The 27,944-nt window shown below is 53.1% G+C and overlaps 2 protein-coding genes across 3 annotated transcripts; both read left to right on the plus strand.

Moving 5' to 3' along the window:
* The first annotated feature begins 231 nt into the window (after positions 1-231).
* Positions 232-2,198, plus strand: NANOS2 (nanos C2HC-type zinc finger 2). The gene has a single exon (XM_003915742.3). The coding sequence runs from the start codon at positions 723-725 to the stop codon at positions 1,137-1,139; it is 417 nt and encodes a 138-aa protein (XP_003915791.1). The 5' UTR covers positions 232-722; the 3' UTR covers positions 1,140-2,198.
* Positions 2,199-14,485: 12,287 nt separating this feature from the next.
* MYPOP (Myb related transcription factor, partner of profilin) lies at positions 14,486-27,920 on the plus strand. Of its 2 annotated transcripts, none has more exons than XM_031659145.1 (3): positions 14,486-14,543; positions 15,287-15,837; positions 26,369-27,920. In XM_031659145.1, exons 2-3 carry the CDS (start codon positions 15,339-15,341, stop codon positions 27,061-27,063), a joined length of 1,194 nt encoding a protein of 397 aa, XP_031515005.1. In that variant the 5' UTR covers positions 14,486-14,543; positions 15,287-15,338; the 3' UTR covers positions 27,064-27,920. The 2 variants fall into 2 exon arrangements, with proteins under 2 accessions (XP_031515005.1, XP_031515004.1); XM_031659144.1 differs by having other exon boundaries at positions 14,494-14,543; positions 14,735-15,837.
* The last annotated feature ends 24 nt before the right edge of the window (positions 27,921-27,944 follow it).

The following is a 27,944-nucleotide window of genomic DNA, read 5'->3' on the forward strand; positions in this document are numbered from 1 at the left end:
GAGTAGCTGGGACTACAGGCGCCTGCCACCTCGCCCGGCTAGTTTTTTGTATTTTTTAGTAGAGACGGGGTTTCACCGCATTAGCCAGGATGGTCTCGATCTCCTGACCTTGTGATCCGCCCGTCTCGGCCTCCCAAAGTGCTGGGATTACAGGCTTGAGCCACCGCGCCCGGCCGTCTGTTTATTTTTGTAGAGACAAGATCTCGCTATTTTGCCCACGCTGGTCTACAGGTCCTGGGCTCAAGCGATCCTCCTGCCTCGGCCTCCCAAAGTGCCCGGAGTGCAGGTGTGAGGCACTGCGCCCAGCCTGGTTGCTATGATGATCAGGAATAACTCTGAAGTCTACGAAGGGTGTAGCCCCTCCAGCCTAGGGGTGGGGGATATTTGCAGACATGGGCTTTCTTTGAACAGATAGGGAAACTGAGGCACAGAGAGTGGAAGTGTCTTCCCAGAGGACACAGAGCACCTTGGCAGCAGAGCAGGGACCAGAGACCAGGGGAATGATCTCCTTCCAGATCTCTGTGAAGAATTAAAGTCAGATGGGGGTTATGGGCAGGGAGTGGGCCCTTTAAATCCTAAGCTCCACCTTTGCTTAGAAGAGTCTCTGGGCATTATAAAAGGGGGTGCAGCTCCCTTCTGCTCTGGGAAACGCCTGCTGCCCTTGCCTACGGGCCCCCAGCCCCAGCCCCTCTCCAGTGGCCCACCACCCCTGTTTTGGTGCCATGCAGCTGCCACCCTTTGACATGTGGAAGGACTATTTCAACCTGAGCCAAGTGGTGTGGGCGCTGATCGCGAATCGGGGGCAAAGGCTGGAGACCCAAGAGACTGAGGAGCCAAGTCCTGGGACTCCGTTTGGGCAGGATCAGGGGCTGGGTGGGTCAGGGGCCAACGGGGGCCTGGGCACCCTGTGCAACTTCTGCAAGCACAACGGGGAGTCCCGCCACGTCTACTCCTCACACCAGCTGAAGACACCAGACGGCGTGGTGGTGTGTCCCATCCTGAGGCACTACGTGTGTCCTGTGTGCGGTGCCACCGGTGACCAGGCCCACACACTCAAGTACTGTCCGCTCAACGGTGGCCAGCAGTCCCTCTACCGCCGCAGCGGGCGCAACTCGGCCGGACGCAGGGTCAAGCGCTGAGGACCGTGAGATGTCCACCACCCGCACCCCTGACCCTCCTGGTCTGTCCCACCCAAGTCCCTAAACTCTCTCCTCCAGTCACCCAGCCCTTTGGAATTTCTGGCCCCCAGAACTCCACCTTGGCTGGATCCTGAAACAGTGGAGACTCCTGGGAGCCAGGCCAGCCCCGCCCCCTTGGACCTGTCAGCCCTGGGAGCTCTGGCCTGTGGGCGCCCGAGGGTCCTTGGTGTGCGGGAACCCTTCCTACATGGCCTTGTAGTGCCTTCTGGGCCCCGGTTCTTGGATCTTTTGTCCTCGTGGGGCCTGCTGGTGACAGGAGCCCTGCCCCTTCAACTTCTCCGTTCCTTGTGGAGTTCTTGGATTTTTGAACCTCCAGGATTCCACGGTGCTGTCCCAAGCCAGCCCTTAGGAGACACCGAACAAGGCTGGCTGAGAAGTGCCAACCCGAGAACTTCAAGATGGGATGTCCACTTAACACCAGCCTTCTCCACCTTCACCCTCCTGTAGAACCACGGTGTCATCGTGGACCACATCGGTTCATTCCTTCCCTGACCTCAGCACCCATCCGTCAGGAGCTGAGTGGGACGCTGGAGAGCACCGTGTCACTGGAGGGCACGTTGTCTTCATAGGCTCACCTGCGCCTGGAGAGTCATGGGGTGAGCTGACACCTTTCAATGCCCCCTGGTTGTTCTTCCCCTTGTTCAGCCCATTGCACTCGGCACGTGCCCCCATCCTCAAATCACCGATGGGTCCTTTTCCCCAGCAAGAAGCACATCTTTCCAACACCTCCCATCCGATCCCCCAAATTGTGATAGTTGACTAAAGGATATTTTTTTCCCCCTCCTGTATTTTTCATCCTCCAACTTTTAAGTCGAGGATACCCCGATAAGAGAGGGGTTTGAGTACCCGGATGGGAAAGGCAACGGCCTAGCTTTTATTTTAGGGGCAAAGAAAAGAAGGACCCCAGTCAGATTTTAAGTTGTTCAGTTTTTGGCACAGGGCTGGGACCCTGAGTATTGAGCTCTGGTGAATAAAAAGATTTTTCAGTCGTCTTTGAAATGGCTGTATCTGTTTCCATCTTTGGTTTGTTTGTGAGACAAAGTCTTGCTCTGTCGCCCAGGCTGGAGTGCAGTGGTGCGATCTCGGCTCACTGCCCGGGTTCAAGTGATTATCCTCCCTCAGTCTCTCCAGTAGCTGGGACTACAGGTGCGCCCCACCACACCTGGCTAACTTTTTTTTTTTTTTTTTTTTTTTTTATACGGAGTTTTGCTCTTGTCACCCAGGCTGGAATGCAATGACGCAATCTCGGCTCACTACAACTTCCGCCTCTCCGGTTCAAGCACTTCTCCTGCTTCAGCCTCCCCTGAAGCTGACATGCATCACCACGCCCGGCCATTTTTGTATTTTTAGTAGAGACGGGGTGACCGAGTAGCCGGGACTACAGGTGCGCACCACCACACCCGGGTAATTTTTATTTTTGGTTTCTGTTTTTTCAATATTGAGATGGAGTTTCGTTCTTGTTACCCAGGCTGGAGTGCCAATGGTGCAGTCTCGGCTCACTGCACCCTCCAGTTCCCGGGTTCAAGCGATTCTCCTGCCTCAGCTTCCCAAGTAGCTGGGATCACAGGTGCCCACCACCACGCCCAGATTTTTGTGTGTGTGTGTATTGTTAGTAGAGACGGGGTTTCACCATTTTGGCCAGGCTGGACTCGAACTCCTGACCTCAGGTGATCCGCCCACCTCGGTCTCTTAAAAGTGCTGGGATTGCAAGCGTGAGCCACTGCACCGGGCCTTTTTTGTTTGTTTGTGATGGAGTCTCTCTCTGTCGCCCAAGCTGGAGTGCCGTGGCCCAGTATCGGCTCATTGTAACCTCGCCTCCTGGGTCCAAGCGATTCTCCTGCCTCAAGCTCCAGAGTGCCTCACCACACTGGCTAATTTTATATATGTGTGTCTGTGTCTGTGTGTGTGTGTGTGTGTGTGTGTGTGTGTTTAGTAGAGATTGGGCTTCACCATGTTGGCCAGGCTGGTCTCGAACTCCTGACCTGAGGTGATCCGCCCTTCTCGGCCTCCCAAAGTGCTAGGATTACAACGTGAGCCACTGCGTCCAGCCTCTGTCTCCATCCGCTCATCTGGCTTTGTCCTCAGCGGCTGCGGGAAGGAGCAGGTAGCTGCATTGGCCAGACCCAACACGCAGGGAAGCTGGAGGCAGGACAGGAAGGGGCTTTGGGTTCCCCTCCCAGCCTGCACCCGATACATCCGCCAACCTGTGAACTGGCTCTCAAATTCCTCCCGTGCCTCCGCCTTGATCCCCGTTCCCTTTTCATGTCATGTCTATGGGTTTCTCTGGCCCTGTGAACTCCCGGGATCTTCCAGGACCGGCTTTTTGGTAGTCCTTAAACTTTGAGTTCCCAGAACCCATTGGAGAGGTGTTGAAAACTGTGGTCCCTGCCCTGCGTGGTGGCTCACGCCTGTAATCTCAACACTTGGAGAGGCGGAGGTGGGAGAATCACTTGAGACCAAGAATTTGAGACTAGCCTGGCCAATATAGTGAGACCCCGTTCCTACAAAAAATACAAAGCAATAGTCAGGCATGCTAGCATGGGCCTGTAGTCCCAGCTACTCGGGAGGCTGAGGCGGGAGGATCACTTGAGCCCAGGAGTTAGAAACTGCAATGAGATATGACCTTGATGCTGCACTCCAGTCATGGTGACAAAGTGAGACCCTGTTTCAAAAAATAAAATTAAATTAAAAATAAATAAATATGCTGGGTGTGGTGGCTCATGCTTGTAATCTCAGCAGTTTGGGAGGCCAAGGTGGGCAGATCACCTGAGGTCAGGAATTTGAGGCCAGCCTGGCCAACATGGTGAAACCCTACCTCTACTAAAACAAAAATCAGCCAGATGTGGCGGTGCATGCCTGTAGTACCAGCTACTTAGTCACCCTGTCTCCATTAAAAATGCAAAAATTAGCCGGGTGTGGTGGCGTGCACTTGTAGTCCCAGCTACTTGGTCACCTCATCTCTATTAAAAATACAAAAATTAGGCCTGACACGGTGGCTCAAGGCTGTAATCCCAGCACTTTGGGAGGACAAGGTGGGCGGATCACCTGAGGTAAGGAGTTCGAGTCCAGCCTGGCCAACATGGTGAAACCCCGTCTCTACTAAAAATGCAAAAATTAGCTGGGCATAGTAGTGCGTGCCTATAATCCCAGCTACTCAGGAAGCTAAGGCAGGAGAATTGCTTGAACTCGGGAGCAGAAGTTACAGTGAACCAAGATTGCAGCACTGCACTCCAGCCTGGGTGACAGAGCAAGACTCTGTCTCAAAAAAAAAAAAGAAAAAGAAAAAATATTAGCTGGGCGTGGCGGCAGGTGCCTGTAATTCCAGCTACTCGGAAGCTGAGGCAGGAGAATTGCTTGAACCGGTTGCAGTGAGCTGAGATCACACCACTGCCCTCCAGCCTGGAAGACAGAATTATGTTCCGTCTAAAAAAATAATCGGCCGGGCGCGGTGGCTCAAGCCTGTAATCCCAGCACTTTGGGAGGCCGAGATGGGCGGATCACGAGGTCAGGAGATCGAGACCATCCTGGCTAACACGGTGAAACCCCGTCTCTATTAAGAAATACAAAAAACTAGCCGGGCGAGGTGGCGGGCGCCTGTAGTCCCAGCTACTCGGGAGTCTGAGGCCAGAGAATGGCGTGAACCCGGGAGGCGGAGCTTGCAGTGAGCTGAGATCCGGCCACTGCACTCCAGCCTGGGCGACAGAGCGAGACTCCGTCTCAAAAAAAAAAATAAAATAAAAAATAAATTAATTAATTAATCAATTAAATAAATAATAGAAAAAAGAAAAGTACAGTCCCCACCCCGGGAAATGTACACATGCAGGAAACGTTGCATGTAACATCAGGGTTTTTCTACCTCATTCTTCCACAAATGTTTATTGAGCACCTACTTCGGGCAAGGCACTTTTTCTTTTTTTTGTTTTTTGAGATGGAGTTTCACTCTTGTTGCCCAGGGTGGAGTGCAATGGCATGATCTCAGCTCACTGCAACCTCCACCCCCTGGGTTCAAGCGATTCCTGCCTCAGCCTCCCAAGTCTCTAGCATTACAGGTGCACATCACCACACCCAGCTAATTTGTGTTATTTTTAGCAGAGATGGGGTTTTGCCATGTTGGCCAGGCTGGTTTCAAACTCCTGACCTCAGGTGACCCACCCGTTTCAGCCTCCCAAAGTGCTGGGATTACAGGCATGAGCCAGCGCGGGGCAAGGCACTATTCTAGGCATTGAGGGTACAGTGGTGAGCAAAACAGACAAGGTCCCTGCTCCCATGGAGCTGTCATGCTAGTGGGAGGGGGGAGCACTGCCAACCCATAAATCTATAATGTCAAGTGCTTCCCTTTATAGAGAAGCAAGGCAGAGTACAGGAATGGAGACTGAGAGGAGAGGCTGGGTTTTTCGTGTGTTTTTTTTTTTTTTTGAGACGGAGTCTCACATTCTGTACCAGGCTGGGTGCAGTGGCCGGATCTCAGCTCACTGCAAGCTCCAGCCTCTGGGTTCACACTTGTTCTCCTGCCTCAGCCTCCCGAGTAGCTGGGACTACAGAGGCATCCGCCACCCTGCGCCGGCTAATTTTTTGTATTTTTTAGTAGAGGCCCAGGGGTTTCACTGTGTTAGCCAGCAGCGGTCTCGATCTCCTGACCTCGTGATCCGCCCGTCTCGGCCTCCCAAAGTGCTGGGATTACAGGCTTGAGCCATCACGCCCGGCCGTGTTTTGTTTTTGAGACAGACCCAGGCTGGAGTGTAGTGGTGCCATTCAGCTCACTGCAACCTCCCACCTCGGGTTCAAGCAATTCTTGTGCCTCAGCCTCCTGAGTAGCTGGGACTAAAGGTGCACACCACTATGCCTGGCTAATTTTTGTATTTTTAGTAGAGACAGGGTTTCACCATATTAGTGAGGCTGGTCTCGAACACCTGACCTCAGGTGATCTGCCCACTTAGGCCTCCCAAAGTGCTGGGAGAACAGAGGTGAGCCACCACGGCCAGCTGAGAGGCTGCTGTATACAGGCTGGTCAGGTGGAGGTGACATTTGAGCAGAGTGCAAATGAAATGAGGAAACCTGGAGAATATCTGGGGGAAGGGCTGTCCAGGCAGATGGGAGAGCAGGTTCAAAGGCCCTGATGTGGGATTGAGAATAAGCAGAAATCTGGCTGAGTTAAGATCAGAGAGGCAGATGGGGCAGGCAGAGAGTCCAGAATGCTGCATACCCTGCTGAGAACTTGACCTTCCTTGTGTGTTTTTAGACTCTGAAACCCAGCCATGGGTTCTTTTGTTCCCTGTGGTTACACAGGGAACCAAAGACTCCAGTTAAAGACCTCTTCCCACAAGGTTCTTTTCCAAAAATGGAGCTCCCACCTGTAATCTCAGCACTTTGGGAGGCTGAGGCAGGAGGACTGCTTGGGGTCAGGAGTTCGAGACCAGCCTGGCCAACATGGTGAAACCTTGTCTCTACTAAAAATACAAAAATTAGTCAGGCATGATGGCACATGCCTGTAATCCTAGCTCCTCGGGAGGCTGAAGCACAAAAATCGCTTGAACCAGGGAGGATGAGGTTACAGTGGGCTGAGATGTCACCACTGCACTCTGGCCTGGGCTACAAAGTGAAATTATAAAAAAAAAAATAAAAATAAATAAAAAAGGCAGCTTTGCCCAGCAAAGACTCCCAAGATAAATCAGACAGTGGGGAAAATGAAAAAGAAGAAGCAGCCCCAAGCCCAGAGCTGTGGTGTTGCTGCAGGGCAAGAGCCCAGCACAAGGGTACCCAGCCCAGCACAAGGGCAGGTGAGGACTGGTATCTTTCTACCTGCTACTCCATCCACCTGAAGGAAGGGGCATCCCTTTCAAATTCACACCAACAGGCTGAACCAGGAGGAGAGTTTAATAAAGAGACTGGCAGGGCGCACTGACTTCACACCTGTAATCCCAGCACTTTGGGAGGTTGAGGCGGGTGGATCAAGTGAGGTCAGGAGTTCGAGACCAGCCTGGCCAATATGGTGAAACCCCGTCTCTACTAAAATACAAACATTAGCTGGGTGTGGTGGTGCGTGCTTGTAGTCCCAGCTACTCAGGAGGCTGAGACAGGAGAATTGCTTTAATCCAGGTGGCAGAGGTTGCAGTGAGCCGAGATCACGTGACTGCACTCCAGCCTGGGCGACACAGCGAGATTTCATCTCTAAAAATAAATTAATTAAATAATAAATAAATAAATAAATAAAGAGATAGATCTCTGCCAAAGTGCACAGCAGTTCAGAGAGCAACAGGGACAGTGTCCCCGGTACTCAGAGGGGTTATGATGGGGCTGGTGGTGGAGGCTGCTTTACACCTGGAAAAGTGAGACAGGAGAGAGCTAGAGAGAGATAAATAGTGGTTGTCAAGTTTTGTGTTTCTCTTTTTTTTTTTTTTTTCGGGTAGGGTTCTGCTCTGTCCTCAAAGCTAGAGTGCAGTGGTGTGATCATGGTTCACTGCAGCCTCAAACTCCTGGGCTCAAGCCATCCTCCCACCTCAGCCTCCTATGTAGCTACAACTACAGGCACAGCTCACCCCACCTAGCTAATTTTTTTTTCTTTTTCCTTTTTTTTTTTTTTTTTTTGTAGACACAAGAGTCTTGCTTTGTTGCCCAAGCTGGTCTCGAACACTTGGCTTCAAGCGATCCTCCCACCTCAGCCCCAAAGTGTTGGGATTACAGGCGTGAGCCACCATGCCTGGCCTGTTTCCCTTGTTTTAAACCACTCAGTTTGCAGTACCTTGTCATGACAGCCACAGGAAAACTGGGGCTCCGGGGAGGCATCCAGGGAGTCTGGACTGAAGTAGGTGTTGTGTCAAAGTCCGGCCTGGAGCCTGTGAGAAGCCTGCATGCAGAGAGTTATGGGAAGAGGTACAGAGAGCTCTGTAGGTGTGGACAGGTCGAGGCCAGATGCAGGACAGTTGGTGATTCTCCTGCATCTGCCCTATCTCCTGCAGTTACCTCCCATGAACCAGTGACCAGGGAGGCAGGCAGATGGACAGCACACAGGGCAGCCTCCTGGGCTCAGAGGAGATACACAGGGGCAGAGTGGGCATGCAGGGGCCACTGGAGACTTCTACATGGCACCCGTGTGCATCAGACACCACCTCGCCCACCCCTGAGGAAATCAGAGAAGACAGCAGCTTCTCCGTGCAGAGAAGCAAATGCTTCAGAACGGCCTCTTCTCTTCAGCACCACTTTGGGCTTAGGAGAGAGAGTAGGGAAATAGTTCTACACCCACACAGAACCAGGGAAGGAAAATTAGATCCACTAAGGATAGACCTAGAGCTTCACAGAGTCCCCATTGTGCCCTGAAGTATATAAGGCCAAGGCTTTGTCTCTGCACCTCACACTCCCACAGTGGCCAAGAGTGCCTACCACTGTGTTGGTCTCTGAAACTGGATTTGTGCACGTGTGGGGTTCTAGGGCTTCTGGTGAGTGGTGACCATAGATTAGACCCCATTTCCAATGCTAACCAGTATCTGGCCCATTCTGGAGAATTTTATACAAACGAAGGGAAAAGATTGCACTTTTTTTTTTTTTTTTTTTTTGGAGACAGAGTCTCTCTCTGTCGCCCAGGCTGGAGTGCAGTGGCATGATCTTGGCTCACTGCAACATCCACCTCCTGAGTTTAAGCAATTCTCCTGTCCAGCTTACCAAGTAACTGGGACTACAGGCATGCGCCACCACGCCCGGCAAATTTTTGTATTTTTAGTACAGATGGGGTTTCACCATGTTGCCCAGGCTGGTCTCGAACTCCTGGCCTCAAATGATCCACCCGCCTAGGCCTCCCAAAATGCTGGGATTACAGGAGTGAGCCACTGCACCTGGCCCAGATCACATTATTAACAAAAGTCTTTATTTGTAATTTGTACTGAGAATGTTGAGAGATCACTTTTAGGTTTATCATTCAGTTTCTCCATTTCTCTACCCTCCCACAAAAAGTCTTGCTCTGTCACCCAGGCTGGAATGCAGTGGAGTGGTCATAGTTTACAGCAGCCTCGAACTCCTGGCCTCAAGCAATCCTCCCTGCGAGGCCTCACAAAGTGCTGGGATTACAGGCATGAGCCACTGTGCCTGATCCAGATTCTCTCTTAATGTGTCTCTCCATCTGTCGTTTTTGCCTTCTTCCTCTGCCCTCCTTCCTTTCTCCTTTCTCCCTCCCCACGTTCCTTCCTTCCTTCCCTCCCTCTTATCCAGTCCAAAACAGAAATCTCACACTCATTAGTAAATCCTCTTGGCTCTAGCCTCAACATCCATCCCAAATCTGGCTATCTCTTCTCCAGTGCACTACCCTCCAATGCCCCACCACCTCTCACCCAGAGTACTGCAGTCACCTCCTCAATGATCTTCCTCCTTCTACTCTCAACCCCTTAGGTTCTATTTTCAGGCTGGGCACAGTGGCTCATTTCTGTAATCCCAGCGCTTTGGGAGGCCGAGGCAGGTGGATCACTTGAGGCCAGGAGTTCGAGACCAGCCTGGCCAACATGGCAAAACCCCATCTCTACTAAAAATACAAAAATTAGCAGGGCATGGTGGCGCACATCTGTGATCCCAGCTACCCGGGAAGCTGAGGCACAAAAATCACTTGAGCCTGGGAGGCAGAGTTTGCAGTGAGCCAAGAAGGCACCACTGCACTCCATCCTGAGCAACAGAGGGAGACTGTCTCAAAAAAAAAAAAAAAAAAGGGTATATTTTCTTTTCTTTTCTTTTCTTTTTGTTTTTGAGATGGAGTCTCGCTCAGTCGCCCAGGCTGGCGTGCAGTAGCATGATCTTGGCTCACTGCAACCTCCACCTCCCAAGTTTAAGCGAGTCTCCTGCCTCAGGCTCCCGAGTAGCTGGGATTACAGGTGCCTGCTATCACGCCTGGCTAATTTTCATATTTTTAGTAGAAACGGGGTATGCCGTGTTGACCAGGCTGGTCTCAAACTTCTGACCTCAAGTGATCCATCTGTCTCGGCCTCCCAAAGTGTTGGGATTACAGGCATGAGCCACTGCGCCCGGCCAAGAGTATATTTTTAAAACCCAACAAAAGTGATCCCATTAAAACGCAAGCCAGCTCACCTCCCTCCTCTGCTCCGAGCCCTCCTGTGGTCACTGTCTTACTCTGACTAAAATCCAAAATCCTCATCTCGGCCCACAAGGCCCCACACAATCTGCCTCTCACCCAAGTCTGGCTCTTTTCCCACCCTCTCCCGTTTGCTCAATCTTCTCAAGCCACTTTGTCCTCTAAGCTGTTCCCCGAACACTTCTGGAACATTCTGGCCTCGGGGCCTTTGCATTCACCCTTCTGGCTCCTTGGACAGCTCTTGGCCCAGATACCTACCTACATAGCTTACTCTGCCACTTCCTGCAAGCCTTTGCTCAAAGGTCACCTTCTCCCCGAGGCCTTCCCACCCACATATTCCTGATCCCTCCAACCCATCTCTACTTTTCTTTCCTCCTTAGCACTTATCATCATCTAACGTGCCGTGCAGCTGAGTAGTTTATGTCTCTGGTTGCAATGGTCAGTTTCACGTGTCAGCTTGTCTAGACCGCTGTCCCGTCATTCAGTCAAATATGAATCTAGCTGCTGCTGTGAAGATATCTCGTAGATGTGATTAAAGCCTATAATTAGTTTACCTTAAGGAAGGAAATCTATCCTCGATAATCTGAGGGGGTCGGGTGCGGTGGCTCACGCCTGTAATCCCAGCACTTTGGGAGGCCAAGGCAGGTGGATCCCCTGAAGTCAGGAGTTCAAGACAGACTGGCCAACATAGTGAAACCCTGTCTCCACTAAAAATACAAAAATTAGCCAGGCATGGTAGTACGCACCTGTAGTCCCAGCTACTTGGAAGGCTGAGGCAGGAGAGTTGCTTGAACCTGGGAGGCGGAGGTTGCAGTGAGCCGAGATCGCACCACCACACTCCAGCCTGGGAGACAGAATGAGACTCTGTCTCACGTAATAATAATAGGCCAGCACGGTGGCTCACGCCTGTAATCCCAACACTTTGGGAGGCCGAGGCAGGCGAATCACCTGAGGTCAGGAGTTCAAGACCAGCCTGGCCAACATAGTGAAACCCCATCTCTACTAAAAATACAAAAAATTAGCTGGGGGTGGTGGTGGGTGCCTGTAATCACAGCTACTCGGGAGGCTGAGGCAGGATAATTGCTTGAACCGGGGCATCGGAGGTTGGCAGTGAGCCAAAATCATGCCACTGCACTCCAGCCTGGGTGACAGAGCAAGACTCCATCTCTATAAATAATAATAATAATCAGGCCGGGCGCGGTGGCTCACGTCTGTAATCCCAGCACTTTGGGAGGCCGAGGCGGGTGGATCACAAGGTCAGGAGATCGAGACCACGGTGAAACCCTGTCTCTACTAAAAATACAAAAAAAAAAAATTAGCCGGGCGCGGTGGCGGGCGCCTGTAGTCCCAGCTACTCGGGAGGCTGAGGCAGGAGAATGGCGGGAACCCGGGAGGCGGAGCTTGCAGTGAGCCGAGATCGCGCCACTGCACTCCAGCCTGGGCGACAGAGCGAGACTCTGCCTCAAAAAAAAAAATTTAAAAAAAAAAAAAAATAATCATCATCATCATCATCATCATCTGAGTGGACCTGCTACAATAAGTCAAAAGGTTTTCAGAGCAGAGCCGAAGCTTCCCTGAGGAAATTCCACCTGTAGAGAGCGGCTTCAGTTCACGCCCAAAGCTCCAGCCTGCACTTCCCACGGGTGCCCTTTGTATGGATTTTGAAGGTGCTTAGCCAGCCCTACAATCCTGTAAGCCAATTCCTTGCAACAAATTGCTTCATACATACCCCCTACTGGCTGCGTTCCTCTGTGTTATACCTGATTGATGAAGTGATCTACTTCCTGTCCATCCCCCATCCCCCGCTAGAAAGGAAATTCTGAGAGTGGAAATCAGTATTTTGTTCACTGCTGTACCCCAGGTGCCTAAGGCGGCACTTTTTTTTCTTTTTCTTTTCCTTTATTTGAGATGGAGTTTCGCTCTTGTTGCCCGGCTAGAGTGCAGTGGCACGATCTCAGCTCACTGCAACCTCTGCTCTGGTTCAAGCGATTCTCCTGCCTCCACCTCCCGAGTAGCTGGGATTACAGGCGCCCACCCCCACGCCCGGCTAATTTTTTGTATTTTTAGTAGAGACGGGGTTTCACCGTGTTAGCCAGGATGGTCTCAATCTCCTGACCTCATGATCCACCCACCTCAGCCTCCCAAAGTGCTGGGATTACAGGAGTGAGACACCGCTCCCTGCCTTGTTTTTATTTTTTTGAGACGGAGTCTCTCTCACTCTGTCGCCCAGGCTGGAGTGCAGTGGTGCGATCTTGGTTCACTGCAATTTGTGCCTCCTGGGCTCAAGAGATTCTCCTGCCTCAGCCTCCCGAGTAACTAGGATTACAGGCACACGCCACCACCCAGCTAATTTTTTTTTTTTTTTTTTTTTTAATTTTTAGTAGAGACAGGGTTTCACCATGTTGACCAGGCTGGTCTCGAACTCCTGACTTCAGATGATCCACCCATCTCGGCCTCCCAAAGTGCTGGGATTACAGGTGTGAGCCACTGCACCCAGCCTTACATTCACCATATCTTACCTGATCCCACACCCCCAAGTGGGACCTGGGCCAGAGACTTGGGTTTCACCTAGATATCTTCCTTTCCCTCCCTAGCCCGACACTCACCATGCTTTCCATATATTCTCTCAAACGTCTCTCCATGTCCCCCCTTGACACTGTCCCTGTCTTAATCTAGTCCCCCCGCCCCATTCCTAATCCTTTTCTTACCCCTGCTCATGACTTTTTTTGACTCTGCCCAGTAGTCTTGCTTCCTTCCACCCACCCTCCACACAATAGGCAGAGGGGCCTTTTATTTTTCTCTCTCCCTTCTTTTGAGACAGGGTCTCACTCTGTTACCCAAGCTGGAGAGCAGTGGCCTGAGCATAGCTCACTGTGGCCTCCAGCTCCTGGGCTCAAGCAATCCTCCCGCCTCAGCCTCCCAAGTAACTGGGACCACAGGCATGTATTTTTTTGGTTTTTTTGAGACGGAGTCTCACTCTGTCACCCAGGTGGAGTGCAGTGGTGCAATCTCAGCTCACTGCAACCTCCACCTCCGGGGTTTAAGCGATTCCCGTGCCTCAGCCTCCCGAGTAGCTGGGATTACAGGCATGCACCACCATACCCGGCTAATTTTTGTATTTTCAGTAGAGACAGGGTTTCACTATGTTGGCCAGGCTTGTCTCGAATCTCTGACCTCAGGTGATCCGCCCGCCTCGGCCTCCCAAAGTGCTGGGATTACAGGCGTGAGATCCACCGCGCCCGGCCCAGGCTACGGATTTTAGCTTTTATGTTCATTGTACCAGGAACTGTATAAGTGCTCATTTATATTTATTGAGTCGATGAATGAAGCACCGCTTGTCGCATGACCTTGAGGACTCCTGCAGGATGCTAACGAACACATTTCTCAGCCGGACTGAGCTCCATCATCCTGCCATTCGGCTCACCTCACCTGCGTTCTGGCTTCTTTCCTATCTCCGTGCACTTGCTTAAAGTCATGCCGGCGTCAGGATTTCCCTCCCTACCAGCCAAGAAGCTATTCCCTCTTATCTTCCCCGCTCCACGAGGTAAAGGTCCGGACAGAGGGGCCCCCAAGGCGTGATTGGAAGGCTTGTGGGTTGCTATGGTTACCGCATCCGCCCGGGGCGGGACATCCTCAGGACGCCCCGCCTCTAGGGGGTGCGAGGTGGGAAGCTCTGGAGCTGCCCAGCACAGGGGCGGGCAAGCCTGGAGGCAAAGCGGTTTCCTCACGCTTCCATTCCACCCACGCAGTTGTCAGGAAGACAAAACGCTTCCCTTCAGCGCTGCCTCCCTCCCCTTTCTCCTAGAGAAAGGGACAGTTGCGTAGTTAGAGAGCAGGGTGGGCTGGAAGACTGTCCGAAAGGATGAGTACTGGCGCGCTCCCAGTGTCTCTGCCACCAAGGCTCGCTACGCCTGCGCCGAGACCCAGTCCCGGGTACGACCCGGGACACGCGCATGCGCGCAACGGAGTTTTTGCGCGTGCGCCGTTGTGGCCCCAGGGGGCTAGGGTACACGCGCGGCGCTAATCTTACGGCTGCGCAGTTGCGGCCTGCTGGTGGGGCTCGGCGGAGCGCAGTTCTGCGCCTGCGCTGTGCTGGGGGAGGTGGGAATGAAACCCAGGCGGTAAGGGCGTTGTGGCCGACTGGCCCTGGGCGCGCTTGCGCCTTGGCATGCGGGGCGGCCGGAGGCGGGGCCCAAAGAGGGGAGGGAGGGAGGCGGGGGGTGGGAACAGGCCGCAGAAGCCCAAGCCCTGACCCACCGGCGGCTGCGGCGGCGCCGGTGAGTGACCCGTGGCCCGACTCGGTCCGCACCCTCCGCGACCCTCGCTCTCCCTGCCGTCCCCCGTAGCCTCCGCTGTCTCCTTGTGATACGGGACCTCCGTTATCTCTAGAGCTCCCCTTAATTTCTAGCAATCCCCAGAGCCTCCACAACCCCCGCAGACCCTGATCCCTAATATTTGATCGTTCCAGCTCTTCCAATGATACAGGAGCTCCCACCTCACCATTATTCCTGGACATCCTCTGAGGGCCCTTCTCATATCAGTCTTACAGACGGCCCGGTTGCCCCCTGGAGCTCCTAGAGCGCCTCCTCTGCTCCAGATTCCCCCCTTCTTGCTGCCTCGCCCCTTACGCATCTCCTTATCTTCATGCATCTAAGACCCCCCAAGGCACCCCCATCCTCCCTCCATTTCCTATCCTCCCATGCCCCCATTATCTAACTCCTGCAGACACCTCCTCTCCTCGCACTTTTCCTCCTTTTCCCTCCATCCCTCCAGACCCTCCCCCAATTTCTATCAACTCTTCAGCGTGGCACTTCGCCCCGCGCGAAGTCCGAGCCGAGCACTCGGCCGGTGTCAGCTATTCTTAGGCGCTTCCGACTGCGCCGGGTGCCCGTCGCCCCCGCCGGCCCCCCGCCCCCACTCCTGCCCCGGGGAGTAAGAAGCTCGCGGCCTGGCGGTCCGGGCGGGGCGGCGGCGGGGGGACGCCGAGCCCCAGCCAGCCCCGTGCGTCCTTTGCCCGCAGCGCCGGCGCCCCCCATGCGCCAGACGGCAGGACGGCGGCGTCGGGGGGCGCCATGGCCTCGGCGGCGGCGGGCGAAGCGGAGGAAACCACCCGGTTGCGCAAGCCGCGCTTCTCGTTCGAAGAGAACCAGATTCTGATCCGTGAGGTGCGCGCCCACTACCCGCAGCTCTACGGCGCGCAGAGCCGTCGGGTGAGCGTGGCCGAGCGGCGGCGCGTGTGGGACGGCATCGCCGCCAAGATCAACGGTATCACCAGCTGGAAGCGCACGGGCCAGGAGGTGCAGAAGCGCTGGAACGACTTCAAGCGCCGCACCAAGGAGAAGCTCGCTCGCGTGCCGCACTCCACGCAGGGCGCCGGGCCCGCCGCGGAGGACGCCTTCTCCGCGGAAGAGGAGACAATTTTTGCCATCCTGGGGCCAGGTGTGGCGGGGCCAGGGGCAGGTGCTGGGGCGGAGGAGCCCCCTGCAGCCCCCTCTTCACAGCCGCCGCCCCCAAGCGCCTGCCCCCAGCGCTACGTGTTGTCGGAAGACCGCCGGGAGGACCGACGTGCAGGTGAGTGTCTTCGGCATCGCTTAGCGAGAGCGAGCAAACACAGAGTCGGCTGTGTGTCTGCGCTGTTCCAGCCTTGCTGCAGCCCTGTGAGGTGGATGCTGTCCTTTTCCCCATTTTATAGCTAGGGAAACTGAAGCTCAGAAAAATGAAATTACTTGCCCCAGGTCCCTTAGCTAGTAACTGTCAAGAGTCAGGAATGGAACCAGACCCAGGAGGCCTGACTCAGGTCCACACCTGGGCTCATCAGCGCAGGCAGGATTTCATTAAATGCAGTGTAGAGTAGTGACTCTGGAGGCAGGCTGCCTGGGCTCCTATCACAACTTTGCCACTCAACTGTGTCATCTGAGTAAGTTACTGTACTTCAGTTGCTGCATCTGTAAAATGGAGATAAAAATAGTCTGCACCTCAAAGCGTTTCTGTGAAGATTAAATGAGCTAATATGGGTAAGTTGCTTAGTTCAGCACCTCCTGAACTCTGTTAGTTCTTGATAGAATCCTCAATGCGGTGAGATGCATACTATTTCACTATTTCGTGAATATAAGACTCAGACATGTTCGGTAATTTTCCCAAGGTCATGCCTGGGATAGAGGTGTGGAGAGCTGACTACAGAGACTTCCTGCTTAGCCTTGATTCTGGATTATTTCTTCTACAGCCGTTCCCTGAGCACCTGCCCCGTGCTCGATGAGGTTGGGGACACATGGATGACTGAGCCAGTCTAGTAGAGGGGTGGGCAAGACAGTGATGACTTGAAGGGTCAGGGCTGGGGTAGGGGATCCTAGGGACTGTGGGAGCCCAGAGAGAGTTTCTGATTTTGGTGGGTGAGGTGGGGGGTTGTCCAGGAGGGCTTCCTGGAGGAGGGGACATCAGAGCTGAGATGCAAAGAGTAAGAATAAAGAAGTGGGAAAGTATTTTTGGTAGAGGGAACAGTATGTGCAATGGCTTAGAAGGAAGAAATCTTGGCCAGTTTGGGAAACTAAAAGAACTTGGGCAGAGGTTTTACAGTGGAAAGGTTGAAGAAAAGTAACATTTTGAGATGAGTTCAGAGAGGTCAGCAAAGGCCAGACCATACTGGGCCTTTAGGCCAAGGTGAGGAGTTTGGATTTTATCCTGACTGCTATGAGGAGCCACTGAAGAGTTTGGAGAAGGGGAGGAACATGGGCATGATCAAACAGGACAGTTCAAGATTATGTGATTCAGAGAGGTTCATTCATTCACCAACCCAAAGTCACACAGCAAGTAAGCGACAGAGTCAGGACTCAATCATAAGTGTGTATCCAACTCCCAGTCCATGGCACTTAACCACTGAGCAAGATTGCCCAGCAATAACAAGAGTTAATATTGACCACAAGTTAGTGAGTGTGCCAGAATTAGATTATACATGGCTTGGAAGTTAAGGTTAGGAATTTGGACTTACTATTTTTTTTCTGTTTTGTTTTTTGTTTTGAGACGGAGTCTTGCTCTGTTGCCCAGGCTGGAGTGCAGGGGCAAAATCTTGGCTTGCTGCAACCTCCGCCTCCCCAGGTTTAAGTGATTCTCCTGCCTCAGCCTCCTGAGTAACTGGGATTGCAGGCACCCGCCACCATGCCCAAGTAAATTTTTGTATTTTTAGTAGAGATGGGATTTCACTATGTTGACCAGACTGGTCTTGAACTCCTGACCTCAGGTGATCCACCCACCTCGGCCTCCCAAAGTGCTGAGATTACAGGCCTGAGTCACCATGCCCGGCCTGGACTTGCTCTTGAGGGCATTCAGGAGGCATGAAAGTCTCTTAAGTAAGAAGGTGACACAATCGGCCGGGCGCGGTGGCTCAAGCCTGTAATCCCAGCACTTTGGGAGGCCGAGACGGGCGGATCACGAGGTCAGGAGATCGAGACCATCCTGGCTAACACGGTGAAACCCCGTCTCTACTAAAAAATACAAAAACTAGCCGGGTGAGGTGGCGGGCGCCTGTAGTCCCAGCTACTCGGGAGGCTGAGGCAGGAGAATGGCGGGAACCCGGGGGGCGGAGCTTGTAGTGAGCCGAGATGGGGCCACTGCACTCCAGCCTGGGCGACAGAGCGAGACTTCGTCTCAAAAAAAAAAAAAAAAAAAGAAGGTGACACAATCACATGGGACCCTTGTTCTCAAACCTTGAATCAAACCTCAGTGTTTCCATCTGTGAGATGGCCCCATAGGACAAGAGCAGAGATGGTCAACTTATTTTTTCAGAAGCTTGTTACCGCTTCATTCACTCATTTAACGTATTGAGAACCTCATCCAAGGCAGACACTGTGGTAGGTGCAGGGAATACTGTAGAGAACAAGACAAAATTCCCTTCCCTTATGGAGCTGACATTATTATTATTATTTATTTATTTATTTGAGACTGAGTTTTGCTCTTGTTGCCCAGGCTGGAGTGAAATGGCGCAATCTCGGCTCACCGCAACCTCTACCTCCCAGGTTCAAGCAATTCTCCTGCCTCAGCCTCCCGAGTAGCTGGGATTACAGGCATGTGCCACCATGCCTGGCTAATTTTGTATTTTTATTAGAAACGGGGTTTCTGCATGTTGCTCAGGCTGGTCTTGAACTCCCGACCTCAGGTGATCCGCCTGCCTCAGCCACCCAAAGTGCTGGGATTACAGGCAGGAGCCACCACACCCGGCCTGGAGCTGACATTCTATGTAGTTGGAGGAAACAGACCACAAAGAAGTAACCCCCAAAACAGACGGTATACCAGGAGGTGGTGAGAACTAAGAGGATAAATAAGGCATATTCAGAGGATGGTGAGTCATGGAAGGGGGCTATACAGACAGGGTAGTCAAGGAGGGCTTCTCTGAGGAGGTGAAATTCAAGTAGAGATGGGAATACAGTAAGCCTGACAGACAGCTGGGAGAAGGGCACTCCTGCTAGAGGAAACGGCACATGCAAAGGCTCTGAGGCAGGAACACGCGTACAGCATCCTCGATTAGAACCTTACACAGGCCTGGCCAGGCGTGGTGGCTCACGCCTGTAATCCCAGCTCTTTGGGAGGTCGAGGCAGGTGGATCACCTGAAGCCACATATCAGTTCAAGACCAGTTTGACTGACATGGAGAAACCCCGTCTCTACTAAAAATAGAAAATTAGCCAGGCGTGGTGGTGCATGCCTATAGTCCCAGCTACTCAGGAAAAGCTGAGGCAGGAGAATCACTTGAACTGGGAGGCGGAGGTTGCAGTGAGCCGTGATCGCACCATTGCACTCCAGCCTGGGCAACAAGAGCGAAACTCCGTCTCAAAAAAAAAAAGAACTTTACACAGGCCTGGCATGGTGGTTCACGCCTATAATCCCAGCGCTCTGTGTAGTCCCAGCTCACACACTCATTTAAAAGTAGGGAAAATGAGGGCCAGGTGCAGTGGCTCATGCCTGTAATCACAGCACTTGGGGAGGCCAAGGCAGGCAGATCACCTGAGGTTAGGAGTTCGAGACCAGCCTGGCCAACATGGTGAAACCCCGTCTCTACTAAAAAATACAAAAATTAGCCGGACGTGGTGGCGTGCGCCTGTAATCCCAGCTACTCAGGAGGCTGAGGCTGGAGAACCACTTGAACCTGGGAGGTGGAGGTTGCAGTGAGTTGAGATTGTGCCACTGCACTCCAGCCTGGGAGACAGAACAAGACTCCATCTCAAAAAAAAAAAAAAAAAAAAAAAGGCCGGGCGCGGTGGCTCAAGCCTGTAATCCCAGCACTTTGGGAGGCCGAGACGGGCGGATCACGAGGTCAGGAGATCGAGACCATCCTGGTTAATATGGTGAAACCCCGTCTCTACTAAAAAGTACAAAAAAAAAACTAGCCGGGCAAGGTGGCGGGCGCCTGTAGTCCCAGCTACTTGGGAGGCTGAGGCAGGAGAATGGCGTGAACCCGGGAGGCAGAGCTTGTAGTGAGCTGAGATCTGGCCACTGCACTCCAGCCTGGGCGATAGAGCAAAACTCCGTCCCAAAAAAAAAAAAAAAAAAAGGAAACTGAGAGCCAAAGTTTGCAAATAAATATGATTTTAACTCTTAAACAGTGAAGCTAGGCACAGAGGCATGCCTGTAATCTCAGCACTTTGGGAGGCTGAGGCGGGAGGATTGCTTGATCCCAGGAGGGCAAGACCAGCCTGGGCAACAAAGTGAGACCCCATCTCTACAAAATAATCCAAAAATTAGCCAGGCATGGTGGCACGGCACCTTGGTCCCAGCTACACATGAGGTTGAGGCATGAGGATCCCTTGAACCTGGGAGGCGGAGGTTGCAGTGAGCCATGATCACACCACTGCACTCCAACCTGGGCAACACAGCAAGACCCTTCCTCAAAACAACCAAAAACAAACTCTTGCAGGGGCACTTCTGTGACTCCTGTGAGCCTTGTGGGCATGAAGGCTACTTTCTGTTCCTTTATACTTCGTAGACTGGAAAAGCCACATTTCTGTGTGGCTGCAATTCCCACGTTCCTCGTAAGGAAGACTTACCATCCACACCCATACCCCAGGCCCACAGCCCTTGCCCAAGGAGTGGTTAAGAGCATGAACTCTGGCCTGGTGTGGTGGCTTACACCTGTAATCCCAGCACTCTGGGGGGCCAAGGTAGGCAGATCCCTTGAGGCCGGGAGTTTGAGACCAGCCTGGCCAATGCAGTGAAACCTCATCTTTACTAAAAATAAAAAAACTAGCTAGGCATGATGGCACATGCCTATAATTCCAGCTCCTCGGGAGGCTGAGGCAGGACAATTGCTGGCAGCTGGGAGGCAGAAGTTGCAGTAAGCTGAGATTACGCCACTGCACTCGAGCCTGGGTGATGGAGTCAGACTCCATCTCAAAAAAAAAAAAAAAGCATGGATTCTGGCCAAGAGTAGTGGCTCACACCTGTAATCTCGGACTTTAGGAGGCCAAGGAGGGAGGATCATTTGAGGCCAGGAGTTTGAGACCAGCCTGGGCAATACAGCGAGGTTCCCATCTCTATAAAACAAACAAAAGAACAGACTATGGAATCAACCTGGGTTCAAATCCCTTTTCTGCATATCACTCTATGACACCTCTCTCTCAGCCTCAAGTCACCTCATCTATAAAATGGGGCGATGATCATGGTAGTACCTACCCCAGAGAATGGCTGGGAGGACTCAGTGAAATAATATAAGTGGGCAGCTTAGCCTAGGTCCTGGCTGGAGCAGGTGTCCTGTCACTGTCAGCTCTGCTCATCTCTCTCCCAGCCTCCCTACCTCCTGCTAGTGGCTGGCCCAGGGGGCCTGGACCCCCAGCAGTCAGGGCAGGAAGTGGCTGGTTTGTTTGTTTTTGAGACAGGGTCTTGCTCTGTTGCCCAGGGCTGGAGTGCAATGGTGCGATCTTGGTTCACTGCAACCTCAGCCTCCAGGGTTCAAGCGATTCTCGTGCCTCAGCCTCCCGAGTGGCTGCAGGCGTGTACCACCAGGCCCAGCTAATTTTTGTATTTGAGTAGAGACGGGATTTCACCATGTTGGCCAAACTGGTCTCGAACTCCTGACCTCAGGTGATCCGCCTGCCTGGGCCTCCCAGCGTCCTGGGATTACAGGCTGAGCCACCGCGCCTGGCCTGGATGGCTGGTTTTTTGTTTTTGTGATTCTTTTTTTCTCTCTCTCTCTTTCTTTGGCTGGCTGTTTTTGAGAGAAGAGCAGGGTGATCTGATTTGGCCAAGGAGCGGGAGGCCAGCTTCCCCGAGGAAGGAACATCCGAAAAAACATCCGAGCTGATGCAAGAGGCAGTGTGAGCCTGGCCCAGGGAGCGGCACGTGGGAAGACAGACAGAAAGGAGGAGGTGGGGGCAAGCACTGAGGCCCCATAGCCGTGGGAAGAGGCTGGACTTTCTCCTGTGGGTGCTGGGAGCTCTGGGGCCTGGGACACAATCAGCACTGAGTCTCTGGAAGCCCCAGTTCTTTTCTCATTAAAGAAAAAATATTGTGCTGGACATTGTTCTAGGCGCCGGGTAAACAGAAGGGAGCAATACAAAGCCCTGCCTGATGGAGCTGACATCAGGAGGAGGAGACAGACAGCAGACACAGAGCCATACCGTGCCAGGTGGAGATAAGTGCTGGGAGAGAAATCAGGTAGGGTTAGGGGAGAAAAAAGGAAGGGGACAGGGCCAGCCTGAGCAACATGGCAAAAACCTGTCTCTACAAAAACAAAACAAAACAAAAATTAGCCAAGCATGGTGGTACACACCTGTAGTCCCAGCTATAGCTACTCTGGAGGCTGGTGAAATAAGCGAGCCCCTGGGAGGCAGGGTTGCAGTGAACTGATTGCACCACTGCACTCCAGCCTGGGCGTGGCTCAGAATGAGACTCCATCTCAAAAAGGCGAGGCGCGATTGGCTCAAGCCTGTAATCCCAGCAACACTTTGGGAGGCGAGGCGGGTGGATCATGGTCAGGAGATCGAGACCATCCCTGGCTAACCGCAGGGTGAGGCCCGTCTCTACTAAAAATACAAAAACAGCGGGCTGGTGGCAGGCGCCTGTGTCAGCCACCCGGGAGGCGGCTGAAGGCAGGAGAATGGCATGAACCCGGGAGGTGGAGCTTGCAGTGAGCCCGAGATCAGCCACTGCACTCAGCCTGAGGTGACAGAGCAAGACTCCGTCTCAAAAATGGAAGCATGATGTATGTGAGGATCAACAAAGGAGAATAGCGTGGCTAAAAGCCAAGTAACAGAGAGGGCAGGATGGGAGCGAGGTCGGGAGGCAATAGGGCAGATGCGTGCGGGGCCTAGAGCTTCAAGGACTGCCTTTACCCTGAGTGAGGTGGGAGCCACAGGACGGTTTGAGCATAGAAACACCCAATATTAATCAACATGCATTTTTAAACAATTATATTAGATATACAGCGTGTCTTTGATGGCTCATGCCTGTAATCCCAGCACTTTGGGAGGCTTGGGCGGGCAGATCACGAGTCAGAGATCAGAGACCACCTAGTAACATGGGTGAGAACCCGTCTCTATAAAAATACAAAAATTAGCCTGGGCATGGTGGGTGGCTTGGCATATGGTTCCAGCTACTCAGGAGGCTGAGGTGGAGAATGACTCCGACCCCGGGAGGCAAGAAGGTTGCAGTGGTGAGATCATGCACTGTGCCAGCCTGGGCAGCTGGGGTGGACTCCATCTCAAAAAGAAAAGAAAGAAACAAAAAGATATACCTATATATGGCTGATATATAATTTCCATACTATACAATCAGCAGTGTACAATTTATGAGCCCAAGAGTTTGAGACCAGCCTGAGGAACACAGTGAGACTCATCTCTACAAAAATAAAATTAACCTGGTGTGGAGTGGCATCTGTGGTCCCAGCAGCTCAGGAGGCTGAGATGGGAGGATGGAAGCAAGCTGAGAGAACTAAGGCTGCAGGGAAGTGAGCTGAGATCTCACTTCCCACATTTCCAGCCTGAATGACAGGCTGAGACTCCGTCTCAGAAATAAAAATCAAAGGCCGAACACGGAGCTCACGCCTGTAATCCCAGCACTTTGGGAGGCGGGGTGGGGGATGCGAGGTTGGGAGACTGAGAGACCATCCTGTGGCTAGCTGCAGTGAAACCCTGTTCTCTACTAAAAATACAAAAATTAGCCAGGTGTGTGGCAGAGCCTGCAGATCCCAGCTACCGGGGAGGGGCCTGAGGCCAGGAGGAGGTCGTTGTGTGAACCGGGAGGCGGGCTTGCAGTGAGCCAGATAGCACCACTGCACTCCAGCCTGAAGCTGACAGAGGGAGACTCCGTCTCAAAGAATAAAAAAATAAAATTAAAAATAAAGTGTACAGGGCCAGGTGCAGTGGCTCACACCTGTAATCCCAACACTTTGGGAGGCCGAGGCGGGCGGATCACGAGGTCAGGAAATCGAGACCATCCTGGCTAACATGGTGAAACACCGTCTCTACTAAAAATACAAAAAATTAGCCGGGTGTGGTGGCGGGCACCTGTAGTCCCAGCTATTCGGGAGGCTGAGGCAGGAAAATGGCATGAACCCGGGAGACGGAGCTTGCAGTGAGCAGAGATCGTGCCACTGCACTCCAGCCTGGGCGACAGAGCAAGACTCCATTTCAAAAAAAAAAAATAAAGTGTACAATTCAATGGCTTGTAGTATATTCAGAGTTGTGCAACCATCGCCACGATCAATTTTAGAACATTTTCATCACTCCATAAAGAAACCCTGCACTTCTTAGCCATCCCCAATCTCCCATCTTCCCCATCTTCCCCCAGCTCCTGGCAGCCACTCATCTACTTTCTGTTTCTATAGATTTGCGTTTTGGTTTTGTTGTTGTTGTTTGTTGTTTGTTTTGTTTTGTTTTGTTTTTTGAGACGGAGTTTCGCTCTTGTTGCCCAGGCTGGAGTGCAATGAAGCAATCTCAGCTCACCGCAACTTCTGCCTCTCGGGTTCAAGCACTACTCCTGCCTCAGCCTCCTGAGTAGCTGGGATTACAGGCATGCGCCACCATGCCCAGCTAACTTTGTATTTTTAGTAGAGACAGGATTTCTCCATGTTGGTCAGGCTGGTCTCAAACTCCCGACCTCAGGTGATCTGCCCACCTCGGCTTCCCAAAGTGCTGGGATTACAGGCATGAGCCACCGCACCTGGCCTATTTTTTATTTTTGAGACGGTCTCGCTCTGTTGCCCAGGCTGGAGTGCAGTAGCGTCATCTTGGCTCACTACAACCTCCACCTTCCAGTTCAAGCAATTCTGCCTCAGCCTCCCCAGTAGCTGGGATTATAGGTATATGCTACCATGCCTGGCTAATTTTTTGTATTTTTAGTAGAGATGGGGTTTCACCATGTTGGCCAGGCTTGTCTTGAAGTCCTGACCTCAGGTGATCCACCCACTTTGGCCTCCCAAAGGGCTGGGATTACAGGCATGAGCCACCGCGTCCGGCCAAATTTGCCTATTTTGGACATTTCATATAAATGGCCCCTATGATCTGTGATTCTTCGTGAGTAGCTTGTTTCCTGTAGCCTAACTGACTTGTATTTTAGTTGGACCCCTCAGGGTGCTGGTGGAAAAAGATACTGTCAGGGACAGGGGTGGAAGCAGAGAGCCCTCAGGGAGGAGATGACCGCAGTGGTCCTGGTGGGAGATGCTGGTGGTTGGACCAGGGTGGGGACCACTGAGAAAGAAGTTGGATGTATTTAATTTGAAGGCAGAAGCTTCTGTATGCAGATGGTGTCTTAGTAAACAAAACAGTGAAGGTGTTTAACCTGAGCAGCTGGGAGGATGGACCTGCATCAGCTGAGATGGGGGTGGCTGAGGGAGGAGCAGGTTGGGGGAGGATCAGAAGCCCAGCTCTGAGCAAGTGAGTTTGAGGCGTTTTTAGACAATGAAGAGTGCACAGCTGGAGACAGGAGTCTGGAGCCCAGGCAGAGGTTCAGGCTGAGCCCAGGAAGCTGGGCGCCCCTGTATGCAAACTGTTCAAGCCCATGAGCTTGAATGAGACCCCAGGTGAGTACAGACTGAGGAAGCCTACCAGGCTGGAGGCTGAACTGGAAAATCCTGCTGTCCTGGTTGGAGAGAGTCTCAGGGAAATGTCCATCAGTGCCCAGCCACCCCAGCTCTCTCTCAGGCCCCTCTCTCACCTCCTTAGGATCCAGCAGTGTGATGCAGTATCCAGATAGTTCAGAGCCTCATCAAATGTTGGCCCTTAACCAGGCGCAGTGGCTCACGCCTGTAATCCCAGAACTTTGGGAGGCCGAGGCAGGTGGATTGCTTGAGGTCAGAAGTTTGAGACCAACCTGGCCAACATGGCAAAACCCCACCTCTACTAAAAATACAAAAATTTAGCCGGGCGGGGTGGCGCCTGCCTGTAGTCCCAGCTTCTTGGGAGGCTGAGGCAAGATAATCATTTGAAGTCGTAAGATGAAGATGGAAGTAAGCCGAGATCGCGCCACTGCACTCCAGTGTAGGCTACAAAGTGAGACTCTGTCTCAAAAAAAATTTAAAAACTAGAAAAACTGTTGGCTCTTACTGTCAGTGAGATGGGAGCTGCCTGGCCCAGCAAGGGACTTCCAGGACCTGCTTCCACTAAAGCGGGCACGAATGTCTCTCCTCTGGGTACAGAGACTGGCCTGCCATGGAGCTTCTCTGCCAAGGCGTGATCTGACGTAGGTTTTAAAAGGATCATTCTGGGGCCAGGCGCGGTAGCTCACACCTGTAATCCCAGCACTTTGGGAGGCCGAGGCGGGCGGATCACTTGAGGTCAGGAGTTTGAGACCAGACTGGTCAACATGGTAAAAACCCGTCTCTACTAAAAATACAAAAAGTAGCCGGGTGTGGTGGCGGGCACCTGAAATCTCAGCTACTCAGGAGACTGAGGCAGGATAATCGCTTGAACCCAGGAGTTGGAAGTTGCGGTGAGCCAAGATCATACCACTGCACTCCAGCCAGGGTGACAGAGCAAGACTATCTTGGGGCTGGGGGGCGGGAGGTAGGAAGGATAATTCTGGGTTCGGGTAGCGGGGAGGTTAGGGAAGGAGAGGGGAAAGGGGAAATCAAGGCAGCATTGAGGGTCACTCACCCCTTGCCTGCATTTCTCTCTCTACAGATACATCAGCCCACAGCAAGGGGGGCTCCAGCAGCCCGGAGCCATGGGCCCGGCCCTCCTGCACTCCCCAGGAAGGGGGCTGCCCACGGCCCAAGGAGCGTGAGTCCCCACCCCCTTCCGCCCTGCAGCCGGTCCAGCTGCCTCGCCTGGCCTTGTCTCCACCACCTCCAGCCCCTCCACTGCCACCCCCACCGCCACTGGCCCAAGTGGCACCCCCTAGTCCCCCACCCCCTCCTCGGCCTCCGCCCACGCTCTCGGCCTCAGACCCCTCCCTGGACTTCCTGCGGGCCCAGCAGGAGACTGCCAACGCCATCCGGGAGCTGGCCGGCACCCTTCGACAGGGACTGGCCAAACTGAGCGAGGCCCTGAGCGCTCTGCTGCCCCTTCTGCCAGGAACCTCAGTTGACTCCCTGCCCCCACCTCTGCCCCCACCCCCACCCCCACCCCCACCCCCCAGGCCCGTCCTGCCCCCACCAGCCCCCAAGGTGGAGATCACCCCAGAGCCCGTGTCTGTGGTGGCTGCTGTGGTGGACGGGGCAGTGGTGGCAGCCAGGGGAGTGATCATTGCCCCAAGGAGCGAGGAGGGGGCACCCCGGCCACCCCCAGCCCCACTCCCTCCACACGACTCCCCGCCACACAAGCGGAGAAAAGGTTTCCCTACACGGAAAAGGCGCGGCCGATGGAAATCTCCGTGAAATCTACTATCTATGCTCCTGCCTGCACCCCCTCTCCCCAGCTTGGCGCAGTCGAGGGGGGCGATGCTCTCTGCCCATCCCAGCTGCACCCTAGCTCCCTGCTCCAGGGATGTGAGCACCCACTCCCTGTGCTAGTTAGTGCCTGATTCTCTGGGGGGGCCTCAGTAATGGGCCCCCCCCAACCCCTTTCTCTGGTACAGTGCTGTCTGCCTGGCTGCCTCCCTTAACCCTGACTTCTAAGCCATCAATTTCATGTTATTTATTATTGCCCTATGTGGGGTGGGGAGGGAACCTCTCGGGTCTGCACATCTCCCCTTCCCTAACAGTTCCTGTTCTTGACTTGAAGAGAATTGACCCGTGGGGGACTCCCCACCTGCCCAACCCAGACTTTGGAGCGGGTGGGAGTTGTGAGACAAATCAAAATATGGATGACAAAGAGGATATAGCCGTGTATACCCCAGGGAGAGGAGGCATTGAGTTCTGATGGGAGAGGTATAAGTTGGGTTCTCTGCCTACCATTGCTGTCTCTGACTTCCGGAGCTCAACCCCCTCCTTTCTCCCAGTGGTGACAAGATATCAATAAACTTATTTTTAATACAATTACTTGAGGCTCTGTCTGAGACAGGCCTGGGGGACCAGCACCTACACCTGCCCCGCCCCCTCCACAGGTAGGTAATTGGGAGGCTAGTGGTTTTCCAGCTTTTTTTTTTTTTTTTTTTTAATTCTTAAAGCCATCAAGTCTTGTGTTTACATGAAATCTTCCTACTCATCCTTTAGATACCAGTCTAAATGTCACCTCCAGGAGAAAGTCCTAGATTCCTTCCCAAGGCTAACATGGGTTTGCCTCTTAGAGTCTCTCTCAGTGTCCTGTGGTTCTTTTT

The sequence above is a fragment of the Papio anubis genome, chromosome 20 (assembly GCF_008728515.1).
Source record: "Papio anubis isolate 15944 chromosome 20, Panubis1.0, whole genome shotgun sequence".
In the NCBI taxonomy this organism is placed as follows: domain Eukaryota; kingdom Metazoa; phylum Chordata; class Mammalia; order Primates; family Cercopithecidae; genus Papio; species Papio anubis.